Source organism: Nuphar pumila, chromosome 1 (assembly GCF_984573655.1).
Source record: "Nuphar pumila chromosome 1, dmNupPumi1.hap1.1, whole genome shotgun sequence".
In the NCBI taxonomy this organism is placed as follows: domain Eukaryota; kingdom Viridiplantae; phylum Streptophyta; class Magnoliopsida; order Nymphaeales; family Nymphaeaceae; genus Nuphar; species Nuphar pumila.
Window position 1 is genome coordinate 4,471,377 of NC_143249.1, and position 22,984 is coordinate 4,494,360.

Consider the following 22,984-nt stretch of genomic DNA (forward strand, 5'->3'; position numbering starts at 1 on the left):
CCCTACTTTGTTGTTTTTTTCACAGGAAATGGTGAACAGTGAAGTTGGACATGCATCTGGGGATGGATGAGTTATACTTGGGCTTGTCAGCTTCAGCAGAGGACATAATGGCTCTTTCTTTTGTCTTTCAGTTCTTTTAAATTCTGCAATTGTTACTTTACTTCAGTTGAAGAAAACCTTATCTTTGAAATTTACTTACTCATTAATAAAAGAGTTTTAGTTGGTTGATTTGGATGATAATTGCAACTTCGTTTGTGGTGGATGGGCTATCCAATGGAAAGTGGAACTGTGAGGACCCCAGATCTCTGGGAAGGTTTCCGCAACTCTTAGAAAAAAAAAATATTCCGCATTTTAAAAGGGTATGGATTGGGGTCGTTACAATCAAAGCAAGGTTGTTTGGAGAAAGAAATTGGTGTGATTCTTCTCAATATCAAGTGCCTCGGAAAACGTGCCTTCAACTTTTTGGTGATTGGAGTGAAGACTCTTCTTCATTCAATATTTTAGAAGATTACTAAAACAAGAAAGATTTAAAATCTTATTGTGGTACATATTCTTTTATTTCTTCTTTTCTCTCTAATGGGTGAGAAAGACTCCCATTTTTCTCTTGGTTTGAAGCTAAATGACTCAAATTATCACGTGTGAGCCGGAAATATGGAAGCTTACATCAAAGGGAAAGGGCTTTGGGGTTACATTCAAGGCTCGATTCTGAAACCAGAGCCTAAAATTACTTTGGTTAAAGAAGGGAAAATCAAAATCCTTGAGGGAGATGAAAGAACTAATGCTCTTGAGGAATATAGTAGGAAACATGAGGAATGGGAAATAAAGAATTTCAAGATCTTGTCTTGGATTTTCTCTTCCGTTGAGACAAGGATTAATGCCAACATTATAAAGTTTAAAAAGGCTTCTCAAGCGTGGGAGTATCTTGAGAAGATGTATATTTCTATGGACTTGTCCCATAAGTATTATCTTCAAAAGAGAGCGTTAACTCTTGTTCAAGGTGATATGTCTATAAGAGAGTATTTTGCGGAACTCTCTTCAATTTGGGATGAGCTTCCCATGCTTGAACTCAAGTGGAGTGGAGAAGCCATAGAGCTTCGTCATAAGCAATTAGAAAAAGACCGATTCTTCAATTTTTTGAATGGGCTAAGGCCCGAGTCTGAGCAAATAAGATCTTCTCTCCTATCCACTTTTACCTCTCCCTCTCTTGAAGATGTCTTAACTAAATTAAGTGGAGAGGAAACCCGTATGGGCATTAGGAAGCAAAATCCTAGTGTGCTTGCAATGTCCACAAATCAAGAAAAATGTGATGGTGTTAATGCCGTTTCTAGACCCGGTAACAATTTAAGAACATATAGACCTCCTCATTTTAAGAATCAAAATCAACGTAATCAAGGAGGAAGAAGAGATTGTAGCAAAATCTCGTGTCACTTTTGCAAAGAACCGGGTCATATCAAACCGGTTTGCCCAAAATGGAAGAAACTTCTAGCAATGACAACTACATCTCAACCATCCAAAGAGGAATCTTCAAAAGAAGCTCTATATCTCAATCAAATTGTGGAGGCTCTTCAACATCTTCTAAAGGGAGCTATTTTCGGTGCCGTCGTATCCACCTCTTCTCCTCCAGGTAAAACTTCTTGGCTCTTAGATTCGAGTGCATCCTTTCATATGACCCCAAACATTTCATCTGTTTCCGAGTATTCTAAAAATGTGTCACCTTCTTTTGTTTCGACCGCGGATGGTACTTCTCTCGAAATTAAGGGAATTGGAAATTTTAAAACCCAAAACTTCTTTATTCCAAGAATTAGACTTATACCAAAATTAAATTTAAACTTGCTTTCCGTTTCTCAACTCACGGACCTTGGGTGTAACATTCAATTCCCATCTAATAAATGTTTAATACAGGATCACCGGTCCGGGAGATTGATTGGGGAAGGTTCTAGGAAAGGAGACTTTTACTATGTGGACTTTCTTCAAATTCCTAAAAACACCTTTTGTAATGTGGCCCAACATAAAGACATAAATGTTTGGCACAAGAGACTTGGTCATCCCAACATTACCAAGTTATCCTATCTACATTTTGTTAAAGATAAAAATACTTTTTCTTGTAATGATTGTATTCTTGAAAAAATGAGAAGTATACCTTTTGAACCAAGAACTATGTTTAGTATTAAACCTTTTGAAATTATTCACTCAGATGTTTGGGGACCGGCACCTGTCATATCCAAAGGTGGTTTTGCTTACTATGTGATTTTTGTGGATGATTTCTCACGATATTGTTGGATATATTTTCTCGAACATAAGCATGAAGTTTTTTCACGTTTTAAAACATATCATATGATAATAAAAAATCAATTTAATAGTAATTTAAAGATATTTAGGACCGATTCCGAAGGTGAATATCTCTCTAATGAGTTTAAGAAATATCTTGAGGATTGTGGCATTGTCCATCAAAGATCGTGTCCTAAGACCCCACAACAAAATGGTTTGGCCGAAAGAAAGCATAGGCATATCATTGAAACCACTAGAACCCTTCTCATTTCAAAAAATATTCCTAAAAATTTTTGGGCCGAAGCGGCTCTTGCTTCTGTCTATCTTATCAACCGACTTCCATCCAAAAATTTAGATAAAATTTCTCCCTTTGAGATTCTATATGAAAAAGAACCCGATTATAATAGGTTGAGAGTTTTTTGTTGTAAGTGCTTTGTTATTACCGATAAAAATGATAAACTCTCACCAAAAGTCATTCCTTGTGCTTTTCTTGGTTATTCGGAAACTCAAAAAGGATTTCGATATTATGACTCTAAGAATGATAAATTATATGTTTCAAGGAATGTAACTTTTTTGGAAAATGATAGTGGTTTTGAAAAAAATGAATCTCATTTAGAAAATGCCGATTACTCCTTTCTTTTTGACCTTTTATCTAAGGATGGTGATATCTCTAGTGATGATGAATTAACATATAATAGTGAAAATGAAATGGTTGTGATCAACAATAACTCTAACCCTTCTACCCCTCAAGAAGAAAATGTATCTAGAGCAAGGTTTTAAAACCCGTGACTCGGAACTCGACTCGTTCTTTATTGACTCGTGACTCGGCGGGTGAACTCGGTGACTCGGACCGGGTTTTGTTAACTTTTGATTTTAAAAGAAAAACAATATATAATTTGTCTGAAACCATGTTTTTGAGTAAACATAGTCTCCAAACGTCTGTAAGAATATAAAAACAACTGCAAAGAGCTATAGAGGTTTGCTTGAATAATTGAATTTGATATCTATACAAGCACTTTGACTAATTCATGACTTGAATTAGAGGATTTGGTCACCATGAGTTCAGTCTGCTACTACGTAAGGTTCCTAAAATGGCCAATCATATATGCTAGCTTGTTTTAAAGTTTTAATTCCCTCTCTAACAAATTCATAAATGTAAAGCAGGGATATATGTGCATATTGAAAGTTTACAGAATGCCCAATATCAACATAAATAAGCAATTTTCTCATGTATAAAAACTATGCAGGAAATATATTAATGGCACAACTATAAAAAGACTACTAATATTTGAATATGTACAATGCTTATTCACATAACAAATGGATGATGAAACCTAAATGTGACTTCCCATAGGCACAGTTGACCCGTCATATATAGTGAGAATCATTTCTTTAAAATATTTTGCTAGAATAAGTTGATAACACAGGGTGAACAATTGTTCGAACAACATGACGATTTTATTCTATGGATTTAAATGCTTTTTTATCTTTAAATGATTTTTATTTTCTTTTTTATACAAAATCTGGGGGTAACCCTTGTTAAAATATATGTACTTATATATTTCGAAACTGTAATTTGAAACTCAAAAAACAAATTTCAAACATCCCAAAACTCGCCCGAGTCAGGCCGAGTCAAGCCCGAGTTTTGGCAAACCGAGTTTGCCTTGCCGGGTTGACTCGCTAGAGAGGCGAGCCGAGCCGAGTCAACGAGTTGACTCGGCGAGTTTTAAAACACTGATCTAGAGAACCCATCACTTATTCTCATAGAGATAGAAGCATCTTTAGGAGTGCTATTGAACTATATAGTGAACCTAGTGAGACTATTTCCACTCATGATTCTCATCCTAGGAGAACTGAAAGAACTAGAAGGACTCCCTCTAGATTCGTATCGTTTGATTCTCTCTCCTAAATATCGAGCTTGTTTGAGTGCCATTCACTCTTATTTTGAACCAAAAAATTTTGGAGAAGCCAAACAATGTACTAAATGGAGAGAAGCCATGGAGAGTGAACTCAAAGCTCTTAAGAAAGCTAACACTTGGGAATTTCAATCTCTTCCCAATGGCAAGAAAACCATAGGATGTCGATGGGTGTTCAAGGTCAAGACTAAGAGTGATGGTTCTCTTGAAAAGTATAAGGCTCGTCTTGTAGCTAAAGGGTACAATCAAGAATATGGGATTGACTATGAAGAGACATTTGCTCCAGTAGCTCGTATGGTTACTGTCAGATGTCTTATCACCATTACTTCAATTCAAAAATGAAATATTTACCAAATGGATGTCAAAAATGCCTTTTCAAATGGAGATCTTAATGAAGAAGTTTACATGGATGCTCCACCTGGTATGAAAATCCCTAAAAATAAAGTTCTTCGTCTTCGTAAAGCTCTTTATGGACTGAAACAAGCACCCAAGGTTTGGCACGATAGGTTTAACAATGTAATGACTGAAAATGGTTTCACTTCATGCTATATTGACACTGCATTGTTTGTTAAGAAATCTGATGCAGGGATTGTTATATTATTGTTATATGTTGATGATATGTTAATAACAGGTGATGATATCAAAGGAATCAAGAGGATTAAATCTATTTTGACTTCAAGATTTGAAATGTCAGACTTAGGATTTCTAACATATTTTTTGGGAATTGAGGTTGCCTATTCTCAGAGAGGCTATTTTTTGTCTCAAACTAAACTAGCTTGTGTGATTCTTGATAGATCAAGAATCACAGATGACAAGGTCTGCGAAACTCCTGAAATAGTAGGTTCAAAGATGAAGATTGATGATGAGATTCTCCTAAAAGATCCCACACCTTACCGGCAACTGGTTGGATCCCTAACGTATCTCAGCATTACCAGGCCTGATATTTTTCATGCATTACATGTTGCTAGTCAATTTCAACATGCACCTACTACAGTCCATATGAGCGTCATCCTTCGCATCATCAGATACATAAAGGGTACAATAAACAAGGGAGTATTTCTATCTTCTACGTCTGAATTAAGTTTAATTGCTTATACTGACTCTGATTGGGGAGGTGACACAAATAATCGTCACTCCACCACTGGTTTATGTATTTTTTTAGGTGAATCATTAATCTCTTGGAGATACAAGAAGCAGCAAAACGTATCACTTTCATCTACCGAAGCTGAGTATAGAGCCATGGCATCTACTACCATGGAAATTGTTTGGATTCGCAACTTGTTGGAAGATATGAATATTCAAGTTCAAGGGCCCACAAAATTATGTTGTGATAATAAAAGTGCAATCTACATTGCCAAAAATCACACATTTCATGAGCGCACGAAGCATATCGAGATGGACTACCACTATGTTCGTGAAGAATATTTAAGAAAAACTATTGACCTTCCTTATGTTACATCAGAATATCAACTGACAGACTTCTTTACCAAGGCGCTGTGTTCTCCAAGATTTAACTTCCTTCTTGGCAAACTTTCGGTCGTGACACCCTAAGTTTGAGGGGGAGTGTTAAAATATTATGTCTCTTTTAACTGTAAACTGAAATACCCATCAGGAGTATTTCAGTCCTTTTACTCAATAGGTGTTAGCCACCCTAATGGGCTAACATTTTTACTTTTTCTTTTTTTATTTACTTTTGCCTTTTACACCTTTTTCTTTTTACACTTTTTTTCTTTTTGACTGTTGTGAAAGGGACAACTCCATATAGCTGTTGGAGCTGCCCCAACAGTCACAAATGTGACCGTTGGGTGCAGCTCCAACAGTCATATTGAGCTGCACCCTGTGGGTTCTTTTTGCATTATAAATAGGCCTTAGTGGCCCTTGTAAACATATCATTTTTTGTGAGTGCATATGCAATAACAATGCTTTTGTAAAGCCCCTCTTGGGAACTTATGAATTGAAGTTCATTTTGTTTTATGCTTTTGTGCATGTGTATCCGTGCCTTCGTGCACTTGTGAGTGTTCTCCTTTGTGCCTTTGTGCACTCTTTGTATTTCTTGTATTGTGGCGTTACACACAATCTCTTTTTGTAGAGATTTTCACAATAGAAAGCCGAGATTCCTCACACAGGAATCGGTGCACCAGACTTCTCATTATGTATTTGTTTAATACAAAGATTAGGGTACCAAAATATCCTTTTACAACATACCTAAAATACAACTTAGCCATTAATGAATATGCGGCATAATGAACATGAATTGGATCTGGATCCTAGAACCAGACCCAAAATATGAAAGAAGACTTTTTTTCACCCTCCCTCAAGTTGTATATAGTTTTGAACCATGAACAACTTGACTTTTAACATCCAAAATCTGTCCTTGGTCAGTCCCTTTGTAAACAAGTCAGCAACTTGATCAGTAGTCCGAACAAATTCAGGTTCAATCTCCTTCTCTTCAACCTTCTGTCTTACAAAATGTTGATCTATTTCAATATGCTTGGCACGACTGTGATAAATGAGATTAAAGAACATGTTGATGGCGCTTTGATTGTCATATAAGAGAAGAGATCGGGAGATCGATTCTCCTACTTATGTCAACAAGTGTCTAATCCATGTTGCCTCGGCTGTGGAAGCTGCCATTGATCTATATTCGGCTTCTGTGCTCGACCTGACAATAGCCTTTTGTTTCCTACTACTCTAGGAAACTAGGTTCATACCAATGAAAACACAATAGCCTGAGACTGACCTGCGTTCATCTGGATCTCCTGCTCAGTCTGCATCCGTGTAAACAAGTTCATGTACATACTGTCTATTCATCCTCTTTCTATACAGAGGACCATCTTCGATAGTTTCCTTCAAATACCGAAGAATACATTTACCAACTTTTATATTTCCAACACGCAGCTCATGCATAAACTGAGACACCTGGTTAACTGAGTAAACAATATCAGGCCGAGTGAAAGTGAGATATTGCAGCATCCCTACTATGCTGCGATATCCCGTAGGATCCTCGTACAACTACCTATCTTGGAAACTAAGTTTCTGATGAAGAACACTGAGTGTGCCTAGAGGTTTGCAATCTTTCATACCTGCTTTGCTGAGAACATCAATGGTATATTTATGTTGGGTAAGAGTCATTCCTTCAGTAGTCCTGTCAACTTCAACTCTAAGGAAATATCGCAGTTTACCAAGATCCTTCATCTTAAATCTGTGATTCAGGAGCTCTTTGACCTGCTCAATATGATCATTAGAGTTACCTGTAATGATAATGTCATCTACATATATCAATAACAGAGTAATTACATCTTCGCATTTGAATATAAATAGAGAATGGTCAAGAAGAGATCGACTAAAACCATATTTTTGTACTTCAAGAGAGAAGCTGTCAAACCAAGAGCGAGACGCTAGCATCAAACTATATATGGCTCTCTTTAACCAGCACATGTATTCTTTAGAGTGTCCTTCTGCATATCCAATGGGTTGCTCCATATACACTTTCTCTTTCAGATCCCCATGCAAAAATGCATTTTTGACATCAAGTTGACTAAGCATCCACTGATGCTCAATAGCTAATGATAATATAATTCTGATGGTGCCCATTTTCACAACCGGACTGAAGGTCTCATCATAGTCATGTCCTTGCTCCTATGTGAAACCCTTCGCAACCAGTCTCGCCTTGTATCATTCAATAGTACCATCCGGTTTATACTTTATTTTATACACTCACTTAGACCCAACAACATTTCTATCATGTGGTCGGAAAACAATATCCCAAGTAACAGATTTACGAAGAGCTTTCATTTCTTCATTCATAGCTTTGATCCATCTTTTGAAATTTGCGGCTTGATAAAATGTTGTGGGTTGATCTTCCTTACCCAAAGAAGTTAAAAAGAGTTGGAAGTCCATCGTGAAATTCTCATAACTGACCCATCTTTCAATCGGATGTCGAGAGCGAGTAGATCTTCTGAGATCAAGGGTTGGAGCAGGAATAAAAGGAGAATTCATTTCCTGATTAGAAGTAGAGGGTACCTCCTTTTCTCGCCGAGAATAAACGATGCCTTTATACCTTTCGGGTGCCAAAAGTGGTTCAGATGTCATGATTTCCTAAGTGGTTTGTTCGGCATCAGATATGGTTTCCCCATTCCTTTGAATACATTCTTAGACAAATATCATCAGTACTAGAAAAGAGTTCAGAATTCAACCAAAGGTGATAAACCTCAATTCCAGAAGAAGTGTTAACATGATCAAAGTTTGGTTCATCAAAAACAACATTCTTGGATACTTTGATGTGCTTACTCACATGATCATAGCATCTGTACCATTTATAATTATCTGCATATCCCACAAATCTGTACTTCAAAGCCTTGTTCTGAAACTTGTGTCGCATTGAACTGTCAACATGAACATAACATACACAACCGAATACACGCAAATCATGATAATTTGGATGAACTCCATACAAAGAAAAGCATAGTGATTTATTTTCCAAAATAATCATGGGTAATCGATTTATAACATAAACCGCCGAATGGAAAGCTTCTGCCTAGAAGGTAACTGGAAGATTACTGTCATGCATCATGCTCATTGTACTCTCGACAATATGGCGATGCTTCAGTTCAGCAATCTCATTCTGTTGAGGTGTATGAGAGCAAGACACCCGCCTACTTATTCTATTAGTTTGGACAAAATTAATAAAGTCATTTGAAGAGAATTCACCCCCTCCATCACATTGGAAACAAAGAATATTTCCTGAGAAATGATTCTTAACAAGGGAATGAAAATTCTGAAATAACTTAAAGGTCTCAGATTTGCATTTCATAAAGAAGATCCATATGTAACGAGAATAACTATCAACAAATATAAGATAATATCTAATTCTAGATATAGAGAAAACTGGAGCAAGACCCCATACTTCAGAAGAGATAATTTCAAATGGTCTTGAAGCTCTTTTATTAATAGAATGAAAGGGGAGAATGACTCTTACACAAAAGACAACTATAACATTTTTTATCATAGACACGTAATCCTAAACTCGACTTGGGAATAAGACTGTTTGAGACAAGCTTTTCAATAAAACGACTACTACAATGACCTAGACGACCATGCCAAAGATTTGGCTCAATACATTCAAAAACACTAAGGACACTCTTAGGATGTATTAAAGGGGACGGTGAGGTGAGTTTCAAGGTGGGATCAACAGGGCGAACACGAGTAGAAGGATCTTCTCGGAAGACGTACATATTGCCGTGTCATTTTTCTTCAGCGAACGTTTTTCTCGTTTGAAGGTCCTTGACACGAACAAAAATAGAAGTAAACTCAACTGAAGCATTAATATCATCAACAAACTTAGAAACAAAAACAATATTTTTCTTGATATTAGGGGCGTGAATAACATTCGAAACACTGAGAGAGGATTTTGACATAGGGATAACGGAGTTTCCAATATGAGAGATAGAGTGGTGAGATCCATCCTCAGTGACAAAGCTATTTCTATCAATATAAGGAACAAGAGCTTGGAGCTTACCAGCATCACCAGTAACATGAGTCACTGCCCCGGAATCAACATACCAAGTACCCTGATCATTTTGTTTTAGATTTAATTCAGCTAAGACAGACAATAACAACTCCTTTACTTCACCACTGGTCTTTAAATTATCTGTCCCCTTCCTTACCTTTGTTGGCATAGGTTTTCCTCTATTTTGAGGGTTAAACCAACAGTTAACCTTGATATGTCCTCTTTTTATGCATAGAAAACTGGTAGGAATTGTCCTTTGCCTGTGCGAATTAGGAGGTATGTTGGGTGTAGGTAATATTCCACGACCTCCTTGTTCATTCCTTCCTTGACCTCCCTTTTCCTGAAAATCATACCTTCCACGTCCTCGCCCATAAGCAACCCCTGTGGCAAGCACATCTTGTGCTCCAACGTGAACATGAGTCTCTTCAAAAAATCTCTTAAAGGTCATCTCATATTGAAAAAGCTTGGCACGCAAATCTTCAAATATAGGAAAATCTGGTAGGCACAATAAGGAAGTAACAATCATGTGATAATCGGGCCCCAGTCCGCTCAAAGTTTGCTTTATATCTTTGTCACTTACTGCACAGCCTACAATGGCTAGTTGATCTATAATAGTCTTCATTTTGTTTAAGTATTCCATGATAGTTATGGAGTCTTTTTTCAGCATTTAAAATTCCTTCTTTAAAAGCATTACCCTGACTTGAGAAACTTGCGAATATGTCTAAACCAGTTTGTCCCAAAACTGCATAGTCGAACGGTCATCTGGAATTGCCACAAGCACATCTTGTAACAGTGTAGAAGTAATATAGGCAACCAACGCCTAATCTCGTTTCATCCAGGTTACATACCCTGGATTTCTGACATATGTAACAGAAGATTCTCCCTTAATATTCTTGTCTTGTGATATGAACTCTGGAGGAACTGAAATGGAGCCATCCAGATGTCCAGAAAGATCTTGACTTCTTATGAACGGGATGATCTGCCTCTTTCATGTTAAGAAATTAGAGTTGTTCAGTTTCTCAGACACAAGTTGACTAAGGAAACTTGAGGAAAGGCTAGATTGGGAAGGAAACGAATCCATATTCTAAAGAAGAATAAAATCGAAATTCAAGAAAGAATGAAAACAAAAAAGAATGAGTTCATAACAAAAATGCAGTCGCAAATAAAATATGTTGGATTCAGAATAGATTGAGAATAGAAATTTAATTTAATTTCAAATAAAGTTTGTTGCCCCCTTTTTTTAATATTTTGGACGATCTGTAAACCAGAGGCAGTAAACCAAACCTTGTTGTAATATCTGATCTGAACGATGTTCAACCAATCTTGAGCACGTCACTTTAGATAAGACGTGTTTTTCTGAATCACAATGGAATGAAAAGAAGTCCAACAAGGCGATCAACAAAGAGGAGATTGATCAGGAAAACAAAGGAAAAGAAATTTAAGAAAAACAGGTTTGACGTAACCCTCTTATGTTTTGGAATCACGCATGGATCACGATATGATCTGACATGATTTTTTTTTTTACTGTGAGATCACGTATGGATTAGAAAAAAAGACAGAAGAAAGGAAGAGTTACGATTTCAGAAGAACAAAGGTGACAAACAAGATTAGGGTTAAACGATATGAGATAAACAAGATTAGGGTTAAACGACATGAGATAGCCCAAAGAAATAACAAAAGATGGAACAAATCTTAGATTTATAAATGGTCTTACGGAGATATGATTTGGAATCAAAAGAAGAATGAAAGAAAGATTTAGTAAAGACGATAAGAAGAAGAAGAAGAAGAGGTGAAATGAATGAAAAAGAATTACCTTAGGAAGAGACAGGAATCTCGATTTTGATGATCATAAAGAAGTCACGATCTCTAAGACTGGATATGCTACTCTGATACCATGTTAGAATTCAGAGTCTGATATTCAATCACACGAATAGAGAGATAATGAGAAGAAGAAGGTATGCTGTTGTAGAAAGCCGAGATTCCTCACGCAGGAATCGGCGCACCAAACTTTTCATTATGTATTTGCTTAATACAAAGATTAGGGTACCAAAATACCCTTTTACAACAGACCTAAAATACAACTTAGTCATTAATGAATATACGGCAGAATGAACATGGATTGGATCTGGATCCTAGATCTAAACCCAAAATATAAAAGACGACTTCTTTTCATTTTGTTTGGGATTTTCTATGCTAGAATATTGTTCTAAAGCAGTGGGATGTCTATTTCTTCTTCTGTATTAGATAACTAAAGGTCCATCATTAATATCATGAGAGTCACCACACTAGATGTCATATTGAGGTTCATCATTAACAACATCATTGTTGTTTAACACTTCATCATTACATTTAGGAGATAATTTCAAAAAGGTATAATCATTTTTTATTTAATAGGCATATTTAAATCAAACAAACTTTCTTTTTCTATAAAGTTATCATTCCTTGATATATAAAGTTTATCATGCTTAAAATCAAACATCTAAATCCTTTTTTACTTTTCCCGTAACCATAAAAGACACAAGGAATGGTTCTTGGAGAAAGTTTATCATTTTTATTGGTAAGAATAAAGCATTTACATCTAAAAGTTTTTAGTTTGAAATAGTCGGGGGTAGTTTTATAAAGTTTCTCATTAGAAAAAATATTTTGAAGTTTTGATGAAGGAAGCCATATTATAAAGTATACCGAAGTAAGCACAGCTTCAACCCAAAAATGTTTTGGAACATGTTTGAAAATAATCAATATTCTAGTGGTTTTTATTATATGCTTGTATTTCCTTTCGGCCAAACCATTTTGTTGAGGCGTGTTTGCACAAGATCGTTAAATGAAAGATGCCATGATTTTTCAAATAATCTTTAAAGTCATTTGACATGTATTCTTCCCTTGAATCAGAACGAAATATAGAAATATTGGTTTTAAGCAAATTTTTAATAAGGTTATGAAAAGTTTTGAATGTTTCAAAAACTTCATATTTGTGCCTAAGAAAACAAATTCACATGAATCGAGAATAATCATCCACAAAAATTACATAATAAGTAAATCCTCCTTTAGAGGCAATAGGAGCAGGACCCTAAACATCATAATGTATTAGTTCAAGTAGTTTGGAAGCAAAAAAAGTTCTCTTGATAAGAAATTTCTTTCATTTTCCCAATAATACAATAAGTACATTGAATTTTTTCATTATAATTTTTTTTCAAATGAGATATATTGGATAATTTAGAGATGCTAGGATGACCTAGTTTGTGATGCCACAAAAACATATCTAATTTTTATACATTTAAACAAAAAGTATCTTTAAGAATAATCAACCGGTCAATGTAGTAGAGGTCTCCTTATCTATGACCTTCCCCAAGACTGGAGATCCTGTATAAAACATCGGTCAGAAGCAAAGGAGATACTACAACCATGCTTAATAATTTGAGAAAATGAAAGAAGACTTAAATTAAGTTTTGGCATAATTCTGACTCTTGGAATAGAAAATTTTAAAGAATTTATAAAATTTTCAATTTCTTTAATTTCAAGAGAGGACCGATCCGAATAAAAACATTAGATCTACTCGAATTAATACTATAATCGAAGAGTATAGTTTCATTAGGAGTTATATGAAATGAAGCACCGAAATCTAGGAGCCAAGAGATCTTACCAGGAGGTGAGGAAAAGGAGACTGCGACACCAATTAAGGAGGATGAGCCTTTGAGGAGCGGTTGTAAAGCTTATGTGAGTTGAGACAAAGACATGTTTTTGTAACCGTAGTTGTTGGTATCTTCATCTTCTTGAGGAGCTTCTAAGGTAGCTACTCTCTTTTTATCCTTTTAGAATTTTGAGCAAAAAAGTTTGATGTGCCCCAGTTCTCCACAGTTATGACAAAAGATTTTCTCTTTTCTATTATCATTTTTTCTATCATATCTCTAATCATTGTTCCTTGGCTTACAACTATTTTTGTTGAAATGAGGAGGCCTATAAGGATGAGTATTGGCATTGGATCTAGAAACCACTAATACATTATCCTTGGACTCCCTAGATTCGGTCATGGATTTTAGCCTTGTTTCTTCTATGCAAACTTGGGCTAAAATCTTAGGTAAAGTTGGAAGCGCCTTTTGACTTTTGTTCCGGTGGATAATACATACTCGAACATGTTCAAACTCGGGCCTAAGCCCTCTCATAAATTGAAAAAATTGCTCACCAAGGATTTGATTTTTTTATTGCGAGCATCATCAATGGTATCCCGAATTGGCTCTATTTTGGCAATTTGGTCCCAAAGTCTTTTAAGAGTACCATAGTACTCTCTAACACTTTTTTTTACCTTGTTTGCAATTGTGAATCTTATCTTGCAAGTCCCATTTACAGGAACCATCACGTTGGGTGTAGGTTTGGTTGATATAAACACATGCTTCATCGACCCTCTCAAATTCCAATGTATTTTCACAAGATTCTTCACACATACTCCCCATAAATAGGGATAAAACCTTGGCATGACCAAGATCCCATGCTTTAATAGCTTTTTTGTAGTTTAAAAGAGTTTTTTCTCTCTCTTTTTCTTTAAGAGTTTCCTCTTTGATTTCACCATTTTTCCCACAAATAGATTCTGTGAGAATATGTTGAGGTTCCGATATGGAGCCATCAACATAGTCCTACAAGTCTTTGCCAACTAAGATTCTTTTCATAGCAGTGGCCCACATATTAAAGTTTTTCCAATCAAATTTGATGGGAACAACCTTAACTATTTTTTCGGACATTATACCAAGAAAAGAAATAGTAGAAGAAATATGTTGAAGAAGTTTGATGGCATGCTTCCCGAAGCAACAAACCAATGAACCAAAGTTTCACCGCTCTTCATGATCTTCCTCTTAATCTGCACGTATACGCTACAACCCAAGAGCACCAATGCTCTGATACTATGCAATGAAAATACAAAAAGAGTACAAGTGGGTGCCTCTTATGGGCATACAAGAACACAAGAACACAAGAACATATACAATCAAGACCACTTATGGGTCAATACAAGAGCACAACCACACAAGCCACTTAGGGGCTAAAACACAAAGTAAAAAAATATATGAATATTATTAAGAGAATGCTTGTGAACAATCTTAACATACAAGAGGGGTTACACCCCCTATTTATACACAAAATGAAGCAAAGAAGAGCCATTGGGAAGTGCTCCCAACAGCTAGAAATATAATTGTTGGGAGCACTCCTGACAACTCTATTCCAAGGGCATTATAAGGACTATAATGCCCTTAAGGAAAAGAATAAAATACATTAAAAAGGAAAACCCTAAAGTGCCATCTAGGAACACCACTAATTACATAATGTATAATGACCAAAATACCCCTAATGGGTTTCACTTATATATATATATATATATATATATATATATATATATATATATATATATATATATATATATATATATATACATTAACAGATATGGTCCTATGGAGCATTTGCAAGTCAAAGTAATAATAAAGAAATAGCCTAGAAGGAGTTTGCTTTAAAATGAAATGCCTTAGACTTTTCCAGAAAATGGATATCTAATATGTGGATGAGGATACCTGCTTACAGAGAGAAGGATTCCAAGGAAGAAAAGAATTCCTTGTGTATCTATTCTAGATAAAGCTTGTGGTACTTTTAGACTTTGCCTTCCAGATTCTCCATAATGGATTGCATCTGTCAAAATCCAGAGGACTCCAAGCCCAAGCAGCATACCCATGTAAGGAGGCAGGCCTGTTATAGCTTTGAATACAGGAACAAACACCAAAGCACCTACTCCAACAGCAAAAACAAGCTGCCCTCTAGGGGCCATTTGCTCTGATGCCAACACATCTGGAGGTTTTTGCCCCCTTCCATCGACTTCACTGCACAGAAAGGACAATGTAATGATGCATCTGTAAGATTCCTTCATCCATATCTAAATCCATGAAGTGTAATGTGCCGAGGTACCTTGTGAGTGACATCAGGGCTAGTGGAACAGCCAAAGAAATTGCAGATGGAATAAATAAATCCTGCACAAGAAGACCTATGTCACTCCAAAATTTCATCATGTTTTGCATTCAAAATTCACTTAATGCAATCCAATTAGAAAATCAAAGTTTATTTTGTAACAGAACAGGGCTTGCCAAAGTTCACAAGCATTTCCAATTACACATGCTCATTCACTGGACATCTGATTGTTTGCCTGAAAACGATGGCCTTATCATCATGCCACAATATTAAAAATCCTCAGCTTTTCATGATCCCATGTAGAAAGTAATTCTGTACTTCAGAGCAAGAAATTACAATACATAAACTTTGCACAGCATCCATATATTTCATATTAAAATAAGTAATAGTAGTTAGAGAGGTACAGAAGAGAAACAATTCATGCAAACAATAATGTGCTAAGTGAATCAGTCCAGTAGGAGATCTCTTCATGAGAGAACCATGTATGCCAATACCTCCCAACTCTAATTCAAAGGAAGCTTATATCACCATCTTGAACAATGAACAAAAGGCAGTTGCTCTGGTCCTTCTGCAGCATATCTATGATGTGGTAGCACAATAGCTCAGCATACAAAAAGTGGAAGGTCCTGATCATACAGGGGCACTACTAAGCAGTAATATGAAATCCTGTTTTCAGCTGATATGGAATAAACTGGTGGGACTCAGGGTGCCACAATTGTAAGTTACTAAACCAGTAAAACAGGCTACAACCAGCTCTTTCGCTGAGCAAGCTCATAGAAGGGTTGGGGTACATCGACCTTAGCAAGGTGATAAAACCCCATTAAGCCTTCCTGCTTCACTCCACTTGCATAGGGTATGCATAATCAGTGTTGATGAATGAACACTGGCTAATATGACTCCTAAACAATGTCTACAGTGTCTTATCATCAATTACATGCTAAACATACCTGCATCCTAGATTATGTCACATGGATACAGCTGCGGATATGGGGATATGGCTATTTTTATCAAGTTTTCAGTATAATTAGTACACAAGGGGACAATATGAGGGACCAAAATGGAGCATCCCATGTAAAAGGCATTCTTCCATACTCGACAATGACACTGAATGAGACATGATATGGCAAATAGGTAGCTTCACTAGAATACTGTAGCAAGTACAATAGTGGCTGCATCTGATAGGTGAAAAATAAAGAGTAATGACATCAACTTAACCAAAAGAACCTGCATTCAAATCCAACACTCGTCAAAGTAACCAATACACCCAAAGAAGGCATAAACACCTGTTATAAATAAAATAACTTTAACGGTTGTGCTCAATTTGCTAGCACAATGATACAATGTGAGTGACAAATGTATCTTGTGCAGTTCCCTCCGAAAAAAAAAAGACAAAAATCTTGTGCAGAAAGGAAACGACACACAAATATATCAAGAAACATGACAGTGGTTCTTCAACAGAAAGCTCAATGTTTGCTTCAAGAGCATCAGATAGATGCATAGTTACAAGAATGATGTTTCCTGATACAGGGCCTAAGCAAGTGCTGTCACGTTGGAAACTATGATAAAGGGTGACTTTCAACTATGAATGGTAGACTGAATTGACAGGAACAAGAATGACTGACGAATGAGGTAAGTGTTAAAACCCCTGCATAACTCGGGAAAGGAAAAGGAGAGGGAGAGAGAAAGCACGGATTTTCTTTTCTCTGTTTGGAATCGGCAGCCACTATTCTCCTTAGTCTTAATAGGGTTACAATCATTTTACAAAGACAAAAGTGCCCTGCATTAGTTGCACATGTTACATTAGAGTACAAAACAAAACTCGTGAATGGATATGGATCCGATTCCAATTCATATTCTAATAACCTCCCTCAAGTTGTGCATGGGAGTAAACCATGTGCAACTTGTTCTTCAGATACCAGAAACATTGACTTGTAAGACCTTTGGTAAACATATCGGCAACTTGGTCTTCTGAAGGCACATAAATTGGTTCAATCTCTTTGTCTGCTATCTTTTGTCTGATGAAATGTTGATCAATCTCAATATGCTTAGTCCGACTGTGATGAATAGGGTTGAATGCAATTTGTATAGCACTTCTATTATCACACATAAGTGTCGAATTTGAGATATCCTCTCCCATCTCTGTAAGTAGATGCCTAATCCAGGTCACTTCTGCTGTGGCAGCTGCCATAGATCTATACTCTGCCTCTGTGCTAGATCTTGTCACAACCTTCTGTTTTCTGCTACTCCATGAGACAAGATTTCTCCCAATGAAAACACAGTATCCTAAAACAGACCTCCTCTCATCTGGATCTCCTGCCCAGTCTGCATCTGTATAGGCCAGTATGTCATGTTTTGGTGTCTTCCATGAAGATTGAATATATATGAGTCCATCACCCATCGTTCCTTTTAGATAGCGAATGATGCGTTTAACAGCATCCATGTGACTAGTCTTTGGTTCATGCATGAATTGAGACACTTGATTAACAGAATATACAATGTTTGGTCGAGTAAAAGTAAGGTATTGCAACATACCCACTAAACTGCGATATTTAACTGCATCAGGATATAACTCACCATCACAAATACTGAGCTTTTGGTTGACAACACTGGGTGTGGGTAGAGGTTTACAATCTGTCATTCCTGCTTTAGCCAAAAGATCAAGAGTGTATTTGTGTTGAGTTAATGACATTTTTTCATCTTGTCTGTCCACCTCTACACCAAGAAAATATCTCAGTTCCCCAAGGTCTTTCATTTTGAACTGCATACTCAACAAAGCTTTAATTTGTTGAATGTGGTCTGGAGCATTACCAGTGATCACAATATCATCAACATATATGAGTAAGAAAACCACAGTGGTACTATTCCTGTATATAAATAGAGAATGGTCAAGTTGGGAACGAAAGAAACCATGTTTCTGAATTTCTAAGGAAAAGCTTTCAAACCATGACCTAGAAGCTTGTTTCAAACCACACAAGGCTCTGGTTAATTTGCATACATATTCTTTTGTGTCTCCCTCTGCATAACCTTGAGGTTACTCCATGTAAACCTCTTCCTTTAAGTCCCCATGAAGGAATGCATTCTTAACATCAAGTTGACTAAGGGTCCAACCATGTTCAATTGCCAAGCCAAGAATAATGCGAATAGTTCCCATTTTTACCAGTGGGCTGAATGTCTCATCATAATCCTGACCATATTCTTGAGTGAAACCCTTGGCTACAAGACGTGCCTTGTACCGTTCAATACTACCATCCGGTTTATATTTAATTTTATATACCCATTTGCAACCAACAACATTTTTATCTGGAGGACGGCCAACTATCTCCCATGTTTGACACTCGTGAAGCGCCTCGATCTCCTCATTCATCGCTTCAATCCATTTGCTGGATTGGATAGCTTGATGAAAACCAAGTGGTTCATCGTGTTTTTCAATCTTGGATAGGAAAATTTAAAAATCCATAGAAAAGTTGTCATAACTAACCCATTTTTCAATAGGATGCCTTATCCTGCCTGATCTTCTTGGTGCTTCTCTGTTATCAGACAATGCAATGTGTTCTTCAGCAGGTACATTTGTTCGCTCTCTGGGTCTCCTGGTATACACATTACCTTTGTATCTCAGACATTCTGTTTGTGATGCATCATCCGAAACTGTCTCACCATGTGTGCTTTCAGGGGTCAAAGTAGTATGTTCGGCAGTTTGTGAAATAAGTTCAACACTAAGTCATGGGTCATACCAATCAGCAACTACACCAATACGTTCACGATTGACGTCTGCTTCTTTTTCCAGAAAACTATTTTCAGCAAAAACAACATTTCTGGAAATTCTTATCTTCTTATTGACGGGATCATAGCACCTGTAACCCTTGTGTTCATCTGCATAACCTACAAATTGGCAAATAGAGGCTTTGTCTTGGAACTTAGTCCTTATAGATTTGTCAATATGTACATAACATGTGCATCCAAAAACTCGTAACTCATTATAATCGGGATGTGCACCAAAGAGAACATAATAGGGAGATTGATTTTCAAGAATAGGCATAGGAAGACGATTTATCACATGAGTGGCAGTGTGAAAAGCTTCAGTCCAAAGACTAATAGGTAAGTTACTCCCATGTATCATACTCATTGCACTTTCCACAATATGTCTGTGTTTACGTTCAGCAATTCCATTTTGTTGTGGAGTGTACGGGCAAGAAACTCTACTATGCATCCCATTATTTTGGAGAAAATCTAAAAATTCTTTGGAGGAATACTCACCACCTCCATCACATTGGAGAATTTGAATATTTTTGGAGAATTGATTTTTAACATAGGCATGAAAGTGACGAAAAATGAGAAAAACCTCTGATTTGTGTTTCATAAAGAATATCCAGGTAAAACGAGAGAAACTGTCAATAAAAGATACATAATATTTACTTCCAGAAGAAGAAGGATTGGGGGCTGGGCCCCAAACATCTGAACATATTATCTCAAAGGGCATGGAGGCTTTTTTATTTATTTAATGAAAAGGAAGTACATGACTTTTGCAAACCTGACAACTGGGACATATTTTATCCTTCAATGAAGGTGAAACAGACTCTGAAAGAAAACCATTTGACACTAACTTTTCAATAAAGACTTGACTACAATGACCAAGACGAGAATGCCAGAGATCTGAATTATTGCATTTGGATGTACTTAGGACGCTTTTAGAGACGGGATCAGACTTGGGCTTCATGATACTGGAGGCAGGATCTTCATTAAAGACATACATGTCTCCACGTCGCTCTCCTTTAGCGAACATCTCCTTCGTTTGAAGATCCTTGACAAAGACAAAAGTAGGAGTAAATTCCACAGATGAATTGGTAGAATCAACAAGCTTAGAAACAGAGACAATATTTTTCTTTATATTTGGTGCATGAACAACATCAGATAAAGGAATAGATGACTTAGACAAAGGAATGAGAACGTTGCCTATGTTTGAAATAGGGTGGTGAGCCCCATCTCCAGTTACAATATTAAATTTTCCAAAATAGGGAGTCAAAGTAGAGAACTTACCTGCATTGCCAGTCACATGGGTTGTTGCCCCAGAGTCAACATACCATATTCCATCATCATTTTGCTTCAGATTCAAGCTGGCCATTGCAGATAGTAGAAGATCCTTAGCATCATCACTGACCCGAAATGTACCTGCAGTTCCTGATGTACCAACATTTCTAGTGTTTTGCATTCTATTTCGATTTTGTGGGTTGAACCAGTAGTTAGCTTTGATGTAACCTCGTTTGTTACATTGATAGCATGTGGGAACATTCTTTGAAAAACTAACAGTGGAATTTGGTGTAGGTAGTAACCCACGTTCACCCTGGATTGGATTTCCCTTGCCTCTGCTACGTCCTCCTCGTGGTCGATCAGCTATCACCCCTGTGGCAAGAACCTCATGCGTAGATGATTGTCCTGTTGGAGCTTCAGACATGCTTTTCAGTGTCATCTCATACTGAAAGAGTTTGGCGCGTAATTCCTCAAAACTGAGCAACGTAGGCAAGCATAATAAGGATGTAACAAGAACATGATATTCTGAACCCAGTGCATTCAGTGTCTGTTGTACCTTTTCTTTATCTGACACTGGATACCCAACCATGGCTAATTGATCTGTGATGCTTTTGACTTGATTTAAGAATTCAATAATGCTCATTGACCCCTTTTTTAACATCTGAAATTCACGTTTAAGAAACAACACTTTAGCCTCTGATATCTGAGAGTAGGTCTGAGCTAAAGTCTCCCACAAAACTTTGGATGTGCAATCATCAGGAATGGAAATCAATACTTCTTGTGACAATGTGGAGGTGATGTACGCGACGAGGGCTTGATCACGCTTCATCCAAGTAACAAATGCAGGGTTGCGAATAATATTCTGCAATCCTCCATCCTCTTTGGCTTCGGTTGTGAAAAATTCTGGAGGCATTGGGGTGGAGCCATCCAAGTGACCTGAAAGATCTTGACTACGAATAAAAGGAGCAATTTGCCTTTTTCAAGTCAGATAGTTGTTTGTAGTCAGCTTTTCCGAAACTAGCTACCCCAGAAAACTGGAAGAAAAGCCTGAATTGAATGAAGTATCCATTTGTAGACTTGTTGACAGTCCCTCCTTTTTTTTTGACAGAATGACCCTACAAAATGACACTAGTGGATGAAACTGGACTGACACAGTTGGCAGAAATCGACACAAAATAAGACAATGTCACGACAATGACACAGTTGGGAGATGATGGGGCAAAAATGGAAGACAGCAAAAACAAGTTGTGAGATAAGATAAGAAGAGAAAAAGACCTGTTTAGAAGACAGAAAATAGACTTTTCTCAGCAAAAACAAGTTGTTTCGGCTGAAGGAACTCGACTCTTGGGTTCGGCTTTTGTGAACTCGTCTGAAGTAGCAGAAGACAGCATGCGTGATAGACAAATTCCAGTATCTTTTTGGGCTTGACTGAAGATGATTGAAGAAACTTGGCTCTTGGGCTCGGCTTTTGTGAACTCGTCTGCACTTACAGAAGATAGCAAGCGTGACAGAGAGTCGCTGGAGTAGCAGGCGTGACGGAGAGGCACAAGGTCGACTTGCAGAGGAGCAGGCGTGGCCAAAAGGTGCAGCAGAAGGTAGCAGGCGTGACAGAGAGGCACAGGGTCGACTTGCAAAGGAGCAGGCGTGGCCAAAAGGTGCAGATCCTTTCGCGTTCTCGAAGAAGACACCTTTATGCCCAGGGTTGTCGCCGCTGCTCTGATACCATGTTAAAACCCCTGCATAACTCGGGAAAGGAAAAGGAGAGGGAGAGAGAAAGCACGAATTTTCTTTTCTCTGTTTGGAATCGGCAGCCACTATTCTCCTTAATGGCTGCAGTAATACTTCATTAGTCTTAATAGGGTTACAATCATTTTACAAAGACGAAAGTGCCCTGCATTAGTTGCGCATGTTACATTAGAGTACAAAACAAAACTCGTGAATGGATATGGATCCTTTATCGGATCCATATCCAATTCATATTCTAATAGTAAGTACGGGAACGAGAATGACCGACAAATGAGGTAAGTATATTTATTCACACATGTCTTGAGGCTGTTATGAGTTAGATAACAAGTACACCAGAAAAGCCCGAAATTATCCAATACTCACTATTAATGAAGAAGATTTTTCAGGTTTGAAGGAAATAAACAAGTGTTTCAGATTTACTAAAACACAACAATAGGTTGGATCCATATTGAAAATATGCATAATGCAACACGAAATGCAACTCACAGAAAAGAGAAGGGAGCACCATCTCTAAACTGCAACTCAAAATGGAGAAAAAAGAAAACATTATCAGACTGCACAATAGAGCGCCTCAAACTAT

At 37.1% G+C, this 22,984-nt stretch overlaps 1 protein-coding gene across 1 annotated transcript in view; it reads right to left on the reverse strand.

The window, feature by feature from the left end:
- The window catches only part of LOC149847743 (sodium/proton antiporter 1-like), a 67,363-nt gene that overhangs the window by 12,124 nt on the left and 32,255 nt on the right, over positions 1-22,984 (reverse strand). Inside the window, exons 7-8 of the mRNA XM_089998436.1 lie at positions 15,634-15,695; positions 15,246-15,548 (exon numbers count right to left, since the gene is read on the reverse strand). Of these exons, the coding sequence (XP_089854562.1) occupies positions 15,246-15,548; positions 15,634-15,695 (365 nt within the window). The remainder of the gene's footprint in view (positions 1-15,245; positions 15,549-15,633; positions 15,696-22,984) is intronic.